This window comes from Heterodontus francisci, chromosome 6 (genome assembly GCF_036365525.1).
Source record: "Heterodontus francisci isolate sHetFra1 chromosome 6, sHetFra1.hap1, whole genome shotgun sequence".
NCBI lineage: Eukaryota > Metazoa > Chordata > Chondrichthyes > Heterodontiformes > Heterodontidae > Heterodontus > Heterodontus francisci.
The window spans coordinates 41,368,217-41,380,264 of NC_090376.1; the positions used below are offsets into that span (position 1 = coordinate 41,368,217).

At 43.3% G+C, this 12,048-nt stretch overlaps 1 protein-coding gene across 5 annotated transcripts in view; it reads right to left on the reverse strand.

The window, feature by feature from the left end:
* wdr95 (WD40 repeat domain 95) overlaps positions 1–12,048 on the reverse strand; it is a 226,868-nt gene that overhangs the window by 84,341 nt on the left and 130,479 nt on the right. For all 5 annotated transcript variants that reach the window (XM_068033522.1, XM_068033521.1, XM_068033525.1 and 2 more), the window contains 3 exons: positions 8,019–8,262; positions 5,858–5,963; positions 4,585–4,736 (listed from right to left, as the gene is read on the reverse strand). In XM_068033522.1, coding sequence (XP_067889623.1) covers positions 4,585–4,736; positions 5,858–5,963; positions 8,019–8,262 — 502 coding nt within the window. The remainder of the gene's footprint in view (positions 1–4,584; positions 4,737–5,857; positions 5,964–8,018; positions 8,263–12,048) is intronic.

Genomic DNA, 12,048 nt, shown 5'->3' on the forward strand with positions numbered 1-12,048 from the left:
ACAAGTGATATATGGTGACAACATTTGGGATTTATTTTTCTGAAGACCGCCAAATATTATATCATGGCAACATTTGATTTTTTCTGAAGAACACACCAAGAGAGAACAAGGAACTACAGGTAGCTTACCAGGAAAGCAGTTGGCAGGAGACCCCACAACAATGAAGCAGCTAGGAATGTAGACAGGCCCTGGGAGGTGTAGTAACTCTGTAAGTAAGCAATTTGCCAGGGATCAAAGCTTTCAAATAATCTGGCAGTGGGTCAAAAAATTTGAAAAGTAGCTGTAGCCATTATTACATTAGTTTTCCTGGGTAGTTTTGCTTCGTGGATGGGGCCTAAGCTGAAAAGAATGAGAAGAGCTCACAGCGCCACTGGAGGCCCAGCACAAAGTAAAAGGCTGGTTGTGGCAGCTGCTGATACTGCAAGCTGCAGCCATCTGCTGCAAAAAAACTGCTCCATGAGTTCAAAAAAATCAAACAAGCTGTGTAAACAACGAATGCAGCGGTAGTCTCACTCTTAAAAGCGGCAGGCCTCCCAAAGCAAACCAGTCTAAAAAAGGAAACAGTAAGCTGTATTTGTAAGACAGAAATCCTGTAAAGCAGAGAGCCTATAAAAGAAGTGTGCCTATGAAAAAGAAAACCTGTGAAAAAGCCTGAATTTTTGAAACTACAAGATCATCCAGAAAACGGCTTTCAGGTATCCAGTTATGCACTGGAAAGCATCAGACATAGTGTCTGAATTTAAACTAGTTTGATAACATAGTTTGAACTATGTTTCCTAGATAAAGAAGTGAGTGAGCAAGAGAAACAAGCTGTGAAAATCAAGATCGCACTGGGCAACGAGGCCTGCAATGGATCAACATATCAGGATTGTCAGCTGAGGATCAGAAGGACCCTAGAAAGCTATGAACATTCCTAGAGGAGCAACTCAAGGTAAAAATCTATTTCCCAGTACACAGGCTTGAGCTTATGACCTATCAACAAAGGCAAGATTGAGGCATTCACCTGATCGGGGTTATATGTCTGCAGAAGAGTGGCAAGTGTAAGCTCAGAGTAAATATCAACACCGGAGCAAGTGGTGTAACCCACCACAGCCAGGCTGACTGCCTACAATGGTTCTCCAATCAAGTGCACTGGAATGATAATCTTGCAGTGCAGCTACCACATGCAGCTACCATGGTGAATGACTACCACAAATGTTTTATATTGTAGACACAACTGGACCAGCTGTCACAAGATTTCCAGTATGCCAAGATTTACGAATCGTCACAATGCATGAGGTCAGCACCACACCAAAAGGCACGAAAGCTTGCAACACGGAGTGCATTGAGTCAGTTAGAGGCCTGAAACTACTTTACCCCGACAGGGGTTTAATGCAATCATCAATTTCAAGGGTGAAGCCATATTGCACGTGAGGGAAGATGCAGTTCCTACTATTGATGCATCAAGCGAGTACAGCGTGCACGTTCAAGAGAAGCTTAAAGAGGAGCTGGATGAGATGGAGCACAATGGAGTCATCCGCCGAGTGTACCAGCATTCCAATTGGTGCAGCTCCATTACCTGTGTGTTGAAGAAAGACGGCAATCTGAGGATTTGCTTAGAACCACGACAGCTGAATTTAGCCCTCAAGAGATGCCCGCATAAAATCCCGACCCTGGAGGAGCTGAATCTTATGGTTACTGGTGCTAAGTATTTTTCAAAGCTCGAGGCAAAGCATGGCTACTGGTCTGTCCACTTAGCCAAGAAGTCCCAGCTATTCTCAACTTTTAGAATGCCAATCAGGAGATACTGTTTCAGATAGTTACTGTTTGGTCTGTGCGTCAGCCGGGACATTTTCCAATACATGGACAGGATAATGGAAAATGTCCTGGGCTGTATCTGTATAGCCGATGATATTGCAGTAATGGGGCAGACCAAGGCAGAGCGTGACTGAAACTTGCATTTGCTAATGCTGGCTATTCATCGTGAGGGCCTTGTGTTTAATAGCAAGAAGTGCCAGGTCAACATTGGCATACCCACTTCTTTGGGTCTATACATTCCACCACAGGAATACGTCCAGACTGCGATATGATCGAAGATGTCAGAGCCATGCCAACTCCTCAGGACTGGGAAGACCTACAACAGTATCTCAGGCTGTTCAACCTTTTGGCCTCATACATCCTCAATTTCGCTGAACAAGCAGCACCACTTAGGGAACTGCTGCTTAAAGATACCCCTTACTTGTGGCAGTAAGACCACCAGCAAGAGTTTGAGTCCTTAAAGTTAGCTCTGTCAAGTGAAGACAGCTTGCTACGATACTACAACCGACCAAAGAGACAATGCTCGAGGCCGACACGTCCCAGAAGGGATTAGGTCCCTGCATCATGCAGGAAGGGAAGCCAATCACCTGTGCGTTGAAAAGTTTATCGCAACCCAATCCAATTACTCTAATATCAAATGTGAGACATTAGCTCTGGTTTTTGGTACCGCTAAGTTTCACAACTACCTGTTTGGAAAACATTTTACCGTGGAAACTGACCAGAAGCCACTTGTGACCATACATCACAAACCACTTATGATTGCTCCTCCACAGCTGCAGAGACTTTTGGTGAAGGTCCAGGGCTATGATTGTGACGTTTAATATAAACAGGGTAGCAAAATGGTCACATCTGACATCTCGAGCAGGCTGCCTAACCCAAATAAAGATGCCGATGTCTTGCTAGATTTGCATGACCACAGTGTGGATATGAGATTGAAGATGTCCTGAAGATCGACCTCATGAATTTTGGACTCCACAAACGCAAGCAACTGAGAGATGAGACGGCATGTGACCCTATTCTATCATTGTTGTGGAAGGTGATTGTGAAAGGCTGTCCTGACACCATACAAGAAGTAACTGAATGTCTATGATGTTTCTGGCTGTATTGAGACAAGCTCACAAGGGGTGGTTTTCAAAGGGAAACAAGTCCTGATACCCAAAGCTCTGCATTCTAATATTCTCACCAACTGCATGAAGGGCATTTAGGAATGGAATGTACCAGACGCCTTGCCAGAGAGACCATCTACTGGCCAGGAATCCACAGTGATGTTGAGAAGGTGGTGAAATCCTGTGAGGCATGTCAAAGTTGTTAGCCAAATCAACAGAAGGAAACCTTGATTTCGCATGAAACATGTTCATTTCCATGGGCTAAGATCAGCACAGAATTATTTCACATTCAAGGTGATGATTTCCTCCATGTTCCGGATTACTTCACCAAGTTTGCGATCATCAGTTAGATACGAGATATGTCAAGTGGTTGCTGATACGGTCAGTGCTCTGTTCAGCCTCTTTGGCATGCCGGAAGATATTATCTCCGATAACGGGCTGCAATATACAGGAAAACCATCCCGAGTCAGGTGGGGAGTCCATCACGTGACACGTTGCTGCATTATCCACAGTCCAACGACATCGCGGAACACATGGTGCGCCACCATAAAGTCACTAATTTTCAAGTGTAGGCACAAGGAACATGATCTCAAGGTAGTAATGTTACATCTCCATGCTACTCCATCGGACATGAGCTTACCGACACCTGCAGAGTTGATGTTTGAAATGCAGGTAAGAACTACCCTGCCTAGTCATCATCTCTCTAAGTTTTCCACAGTAAAAGGAAGATGAAGACATCGTATGACAGGCAAGGAGGACCAGAATTAGTTTGATTATGAGTAGGACAGAAGATTAGAGTCCTCAATCATACGTTGGGAACTCGGTATCTACAGAGGTTGCTAGGATATGTGATCATCCCAGATCGTACGAGGTCTAAATACCCAATGGTGCGATTCTCAAACAGAACTGAAGTCAACTCAGAGAGCTGTATGACAACACGACGTGTGACAACCCTGTGACATCGCGGACACGTTCAAAGGCAAAGTCTGAAGATGAATGTACAGAGGCCAAGAGCACTGAGGAAGAACATGCTAACCAGAGGTCTGAGTCACCCAAGTCTCAGAGGAGTCATCAATATGAGCTCAGCTCTGGGAAGAGGTTCACTATAACAAGATTGGGACAAATAAGCAAACCTCCTCTACATTTTAGAGAGTGTTAAACTTGCTAACTTGTAAATAACGTTTTGTTTTAATCATGTATAGTTAGTCCAAACCGCATCATCATTGAATATTCTACATATGTTTTTATCTTTGGAAAAAAGGGGGAGGTTGTGGGACGACCTTAAAAGGTTGTAAGTGAATGTCACCGGAGGAAGTGATGTCACCTTACACAGAGTGAGATGTGTGTTGATGTGGCTCCTGTATATATATATACACACACACATATATATATGTTCTAGTTAAGTTATAATAAAAACTCACATTTTGTTTGGATATTACTTGTAGTCCTGTGAATCTTACAATAGATCATATACCAAAGAAACAAGTAATATTACAGGTGGCTGTCTAGAATACCCACACATAGCATAATCTAATTAATGGAAGTAAAACCACGTGGATGTGATAGAGTACATTATTCCTATTACATAAGAATAGACAAAAGAATGATAACCCAAAGCTATGCTATGAAAAGATCTCATTACTTCAGAAATCATTCTATAACAGTTTTGAAAGAGGCTCACTGTATTCTTAGGTGCAGAAGTGCAATGCCATCTGCAGCAATACAAAGTGCTTTGATCCCTGATATGTAAAGGCATGCAGATACATCCCCTTTAATTCTACTGGCTTTTGCATTGGCTGTGTACAAGCAGCACTGGTCCTCAATATCCCAGATCTAGAAACAAAAGAAATTGAGTATTTTAGAAAGCAATTGTATGTGGAATGCACAGAGAATACCACACAGAAATATTTTACAAATTAAAAACTAAACAAATCCCAGCAACTTTGCATTTCTATCAGTTCCCAAGAACGAAAATTCCAAGTGCACAAATTAGACCTAACTAACATCGAGGCAGGTATTCAGCTTACCACAAATTTAGTAAGAGATTTTTCAACCATTTACTGCATCTCAGAAAAATCCAATCATTAAAAGTTGAATGGACATGCTGAACTTTGCCAGTTTGGCCCAGTGGAGTTGTCTTGTTGGGCAACAACTATTCAATTTCAATCACACTAAACATGGAAAATTATCCTAATTCTGTTGAAGGTGTTACTATATTATGATTGTTTCTCATCTTGCGTTTTTTCAGAGAGGGTGAATTTACATTCTTATCAAAGTGAGGGTGTGAATACTGGAATGAAATTTTGTTTTCTACTTATCCAGCATCAACACTTAACACTTCCAGTACAGGTACAAAGTCCACCCCTTTGGCCAAGCTTGTGGTTACCCCTCCGAATATCTCCTTCTCTGGTTCAGCTTCCATTTTTTCTTCCATCTCTGTTGAAGCACCTTGCAATGTTTTTCAATATCAGCAGTGCTCTATAAATGCAAATTTGTTGTTGTATTGCTGGAGGCAAAAAGCAAAGCTACATATATACATTACCTTAACTCTGTACTTTAACCATAACCTCTCAGATAGATTTCCTGCTGCACCAGTGAGAATTTTTTATATTTCTCCAACTTAGCATATTCCATCTCAGATTGCAATTGACAAATTAGTACTCTGTTGGAGTCAGTTTATGTTGTGAGCTCAACCCCTGCCAGGACACAACTGAGATGCCCCTTATTTCCCTAGGATCCTTTTGGTTAGATTCAAACCTGAACCTCATATGTGCTAACCTAATGCACCACTCTGCAAGCCAGTCTCTACCAGTTGTGCTACCTAAATTTAATCTAAAGTAGAAATATAGGGAAATAATTCAAAATCACCTCCTGGGCAATGAGAGAAGCAACCTGGAATAGAACTTGACTGCCATTATAAGGTGAGGGAGATATCATGCCCTAGATTTACAAACCTTCACAGTGTTGTCAGTGGAGACAGAAAATAGCTTATTGTCATCAGTAGAGATGTTTAGAAAGAAGATTGGAGCACAGTGGCCTCTCAGCAAACCAGTGGGTTTCCTTTAAACAAATAGACACATATTAAATGGATACTGATCACACAATGTAATACATGCAATCCACTATTTCATACTTTGTACTTTTCCTTCAATGAAGATCTATTCAAACTTCATAAAGTATTGGAATTTCTGTGATAACATGAGTTTTTATTTTGTTCCTATTACATTTTCTCCTCTCTCGGGTACTATCACGTTGTGTACCAATCCCAGCAAAAGTGGAATGCTGGTGATTTACTCCCAGACCTCTGTTTACAACACTCTCTTAGTGGTCACTAAGGGATCATTGTGAGTGGCCTGGGTCACACTTCCGATTTTGCTTTCCCTCCTTTCGCATGAGAACCAGTCTCATGTCTGCTGCCCGTGTCCTAACTCACACCAAATCCCATTCACCTATCACTCCTGTGCTCACTGACCTACATTGGTTCCCAGTCAAGCAACATCCTGATTTTAAAATTCTCATCCTTGTTTTCAAATCCCTCCATGGTCTCTCCCCTCCCTATCTCCGTAATCTCCTCCAGCCACACAACCCTTCAAGATATCTGCGCTCCTCTAATTCTGGCCTCCTGAGCATCCCTGATTTTAATTGCTCCACCATTTGTGGCCACGCCTACAGCTGCCTCGGCCCCAAGCTCTAGAATATCCACCCTAAGCTTCTCTGACATCTACCTCTCTTTCTAGCTTTAAGACACTGCTTAAAACCTAGCACTTTGACCAAGCTTTTGGCCATCCTCCCTAATATCACCTTATGTAGCTCAGTGTCTAATTTTGCTTTATAACACTCCTATGAAATGCCTTGGGACATTTTATTAGGTTAAAGGCGCTATGCAAATACATGTTGTGGTTGTTGTTTTGTGCCTTCTCCCCAATGATGTGCCCTGGATAGACTGTGTAAATTTTGGGAAAATATGGTGTTCTACCACTTTAAATTACTGCATCAATGGAGTGGTTTAAGTAATTTATTCTATTTATACTCCACACCCTTTAAACCAAACATTCTAACAAAATGCATGCAGGAGTCAATGTCCCATAACAAAATATCAAAATCAGAAGCCAAAGTTTAGGAGCATTAAGTTAAGACACCACTGGACAGAAGAACAAAGACTGCTTTGCCTCTCAGGGCTTCTCCTAGGAGTACAACAAACTTAAAGTGAGGAAAGCATTCTGCCAATTTTTCTGGCCTGAGCAATTTGCACGGCCTGGACATTCTCTGGACACAGGCCCTTAGAGACCTGTGAAGGTCATGCTGGAGAAGAGGGAACAATAACATGTCTGTGGCTCTCTAAATCTTTGAGGCACTTCTGAGATCTCAGAGACCCCTCAATCAGGGTCCAGGCACAAGACCAATCACCTGCTTCTTTGGGGTGCCCCTCCATTTAAGCATGCACAGAGACAGTAAGGCTGGGAATGCTCCCTGCCATCTCATTAGCATGGCTACACTGAGTATACACCTACTGCAGGTGTAGGCCTAGTTAAGAAAGTCTTAGACATCCTGTGGATGTTGTGAAAGTGAAGACCTGATGCAAGGTACGTCCACCTCCACTTCTTCACTATTTCTTGGGAACTGAACATACCCCAGGCATAAGAAAGAGGAATATCAACTTTCATAAAAATTGTTAGGAACAGGGAACAATCATTCATCTAATAAGCCCTTCATTTTGAAAAGCACAATTATTCACTTCACACTAAGGGGGAAGATTGCCACAAGTATGTTGTGGAAATCTACTTTTTGGCTGCTTGTACAATGCTATTACACAAAGCAACAAGAGCAATTCATCTTCCAATGTTCCTTTATCTCCTCTTTCTCCAAAAGATGTATCTTGAACCTAACTGCATTATCCAAATTAATGACATTCTCTGGTAACCCATTCCACAACTCTATTCCCTTTTATTGTGCTTTTGTAATACAGTAATTGGTATATAACAGATAAATAATTTAGCCATTGAGCTTTTTTCTATTAATAGATATATAAAAGAACCTTTGTTGAAGGCTATTTGAAGCAATACATAGCAATTAATGTGACAGAATATTAATACCAAGTTTTCATGGTCACCTTACCCAGGAACATAGGGGTTCCACATACGCACAATCCTGTCCATTCCACCTGTTACAATCAGGTTGCTCTTCTTACAGAAGTCAAATGTTTTTACACCTTTGTGAACACGGAATACAGACTGATCACACTCGAGCCTTTTCTGAGGAACGCCAGGAGTGCTGTGACACTTTATGCCCTTTCCCTCTTTCCAGCATTCCTTCAGTTCCTTCATCTGTTTTTCCAAGTTGGTGGTTCCAGTCGTACAACCTTCAATGGTTCAATGAAGAAAATAATCAAACAAAATCAAATACCAAATGATGCAAGTAACAGAAGACAACAAACTAACAAAATATGGAAAATCCAATGTTTCAATAGCATCTGTTATGTTTCTTGCAATTTATAGTATCAAACAGTTGATAGTGTGGTTTCTCGTTCAAAAACCAGAATTTGAATAGAGGTGGTGTAATGAAAATTTCTGTCACCTGTGTGTCAGGATTTTCAAACCGAAGAAAAACTTTAGGTAAAGAAAATAAACCTCATGACATGATGTCAGGAAATTCAGCAGGTACATTGCACGTTTTGGTCTATTTTTATTCCCTGATGTATGTGGGAAAAACTTGTACATTAGTCCAATTTATCTATTTTACTAGATTCACTGCTGCTTTGTTAACTATTCTCATCGAATGTCTTTTGCCACTTCTCTCCATGTTCTTACATAAATATATTTCTATGTCTAGAAGTGTTCTTTTGCATCTTCATATCTTCTAATGAGTTGCCTCTAGTTCCTACAGCTGGAAGCAGGTTGCCTTTTCCTTTCAAACCTAGAGAATGAAATTCTGCCCACTTACTCTTGCTGGACCCAACAATCTGCTGCCTCTCATGCTAGCCCCAGCAGCACACCACTGCTGGAGATGTTCTAGTAGTAGTGGTCAAGAGGGGCGGGACTTCTACCGTCCCCTCTGACACAGGAATCCTAACCTAGTTTCCTGCATTGGAGTTGATATGATAAACATGGAGGGTTTCCAGGATCCCTAAATGTACATTTTGATGAAGAAGCTTTAAATGAGAAGACTAATTTATTGACTTACTTTATCGTCACTGTTGAACACTGATTTAGTGAGATACCTGGCATTGTTTTTGCTTGAACAAGTAGTCAATCTCTGCCTGCACACCTGACGTAGCGATGCGGAGTATTTCGGATAGAGTTCCCTCTGTCAGGAGTGAGCTTGATCTCTTTCTCTCCCCTTTCTGTCTCTATCTCTCTCCCTCTCCACTCTCTCTCTCTTCCCCTCCCTCTATCTCTCTCGCCCCATCTCTCTCTCTCCCCCATCTCTCTCTTCCCTTCCCTGTCTCTTTCCCATCTCTCTCTCTCTCTCCCCCTTTCTCTCCATCTTGCTCCCCCCACTGTCCATCTCACCCCCTCTCTCCCGCCCCTCTCTCTCTCCCTCGTCCCCTTCTCTCTCTCTCCCTCACCTCCTCCCTCTCTCTCCCTCGCCCCTCTCTCTCTCCTGCCCCCTCTCTCCTGCCCCCCTCTCTCTCTCCCGCTCCCCCCTCTCTCTCTCCCTCATGCCCCCTCTCTCTCTCCCTCATGCCCCCTCTCTCTCTCCCTCATGCCCCCTCTCTCTCTCCCGCCCCCTCCCTCCCTTTTGCACCCCCCATCCCCTCCTCCCTCCTCGGGCTGGTGATTTACAGCTGCATTCAATTCATGGAGAGAGGCACAATTTTCTGACGGCACACAGTGGGGCTAACTGCTGGCACTAAGTGATCACCAGAACTGTTGTGGCATTTATCAGGGACCATGGAGGGACAGGAAGCTCTATCTGATTATTTGATGGTGTCTTTCCACCGCCAGCGCTGGTGGCTGTTTCATGGAGCTTGAAGAAGCGGGAATTCTTCCTGGCTCCACAAATACACAAATACATTGTGAGCAGCTGGTGAAACCCCCACCCCTCTCCCCACAACAAAGTTCCTGAAGCTGCAGGGCACCGAGCTGCACTGGGACTCCTCTCTGGTGTTCACAGCTCACCTGCCAAAATCAAACGAGACCAGAGCCTTCAAAGTCACAGAGTCTCTTTAGCACAGGATGTGGCTGTGTGGTTGGGAGGGTGGGTGGAGGCGGGAAAGGGAGGCAGCAGGGTGGTCAGGGCACACCACTAATTGGCCTCCCTAAAATCAATAACGACCCTGGAGGTGGTTATTTTCACCATTAAAATGCTCAATGAAACCGCTGGAAGTGAAGTTCTGGCAGGTTTCTAACAGGCAACGATCCTCTTCAGCACTTTACCCCTCAATTATTAGGTAGGAATTTTAACTCTTGGTGATGGTGTAGAATGCCTGACTCTCTCTCTCGCTCTGAGCTCCCTCAGTGCCGCTCCACCCGCACCTCTGACTGTGCGCTGGCTCGCTTCCAGCTCTCCCCTCGGTTTCTCTCTCCCTCGCAGCAACCCTTGACTCACTCACTTTGAACTGAGCAAAAACCGGGGTGGCCGATCCCAGAGTGCCTGCACTGCGAATCAGTACTCTCCCAGTCCGGGCAGCCCACTGTCAGTTACAGAGGATCGGCAGGCTAGATTGAAACCTTTGACGGGCCGGATTCTGGCCCGTGGGCTGCATGTTGGACAACCATGGTCTAACATTTCCAATTCTCCAGACCTCTGAAACCACCCCTGAGTCTATGAGAGACAGAAAAATTATGGCTAGTGCCTTCGCATTTTCCACTCTCCCTTCTTTCAGTATCCTTGGATGCATCTCATTCGGTCCTGGTGCTTTATCAACTTTAAGTTCAGCTAGCCTCTTCAATACCTCCTCCCTATCAATTTTAAACCCTTCATATGTCTGAATTACCTCTTCTTTCACCATGACCTGCACAGCATCTTCTTCCTTAGTAAGGACAGATGCAAAATATTCATTTAATACCTCAGCTATGCTCCCTGCCTCCGTGCATAAATCCTCTTTTTGGTCCCTAATTGGCCCCACTTCTCGCCCATAGAAGACTTTTAGATTCCCTTTTATGTTCACTGCCAGTCTCTTTTCATACTCTCTCTTTGCTTCTCTTATTTTCTTTTTCACTTCTCCTCTGATCCTTCAATATTCTGCCTGGTAAAAAGACTTTTTCTTCTTCATCTTAATCTCTATCTCTTTCATCATCCATGGAGCTCTGGATTTGTTTGCCCTATCTTTCCCCTTGTGGGAATATACCTTGATTGTGCCCGAACTATCTCTTCTTTAAAGGCAGCCCATTGATCAGTAACCATTTTCACTGCCAACCTTTAATTCCAATTTATCTGGGTCAGAGCCACTCTTACCCCACTGAAGTTGGCTTTTCCCCAGTTCATTATTCTTACTTCGGATTGTTCCTTGTCCTTTTCCATAGCCAACCTGAATCTTATGGCACAATGATCACTGTCTTCTAAATGTTCCCCTTTCTGACACTTGATCCACTTGGCCCACCTCATTCCCAAGAACCAAGTTTATCAGTGCCTATTTTCTCATGGACTGCAAACATACTGCCATATGAAATTCTCCTGAACATAGTCTAGGAACTCTTGCCCCTCTCTGCCCTTTACATTACTACTATCCCAGTCTATATTCAGATAATTAAAGTGTAACTCTTGCACCTCCATGTAATTTCCTTGCAAATTTGTTCCTCTACATCTTTCCTGCTAGTCGGTGGCCTATAGACTAAACCGAGCAATGTAATTGCACTTATTTTGTTCCTCAGCTCCAGCCAAATAGATTCTGTCCTTGACCCCTCTGGGACATCCTCTCTCTCCAGCACTGCAATTTTCTCCTTAATCAAAATTGCCACCCCTCCCGCTTTCCTTCCTATCTTTCCTGAACACCTTGTATTCAGGAATATTTAACACCCAGTCCTGCTCTTCTTTGAGCCAGGTCTCCATTATTGCCACAACATCATATTCCCACCTGGCTACCTGTGCCCGCAGCTCACCGACCTTATTTACCACACTCCATGCATTCACACATATGCATAGTAATCCTACTTTAGACTTTATTATTTTCCCTCTTACTCTGACCTCACCCAATAACTTACTA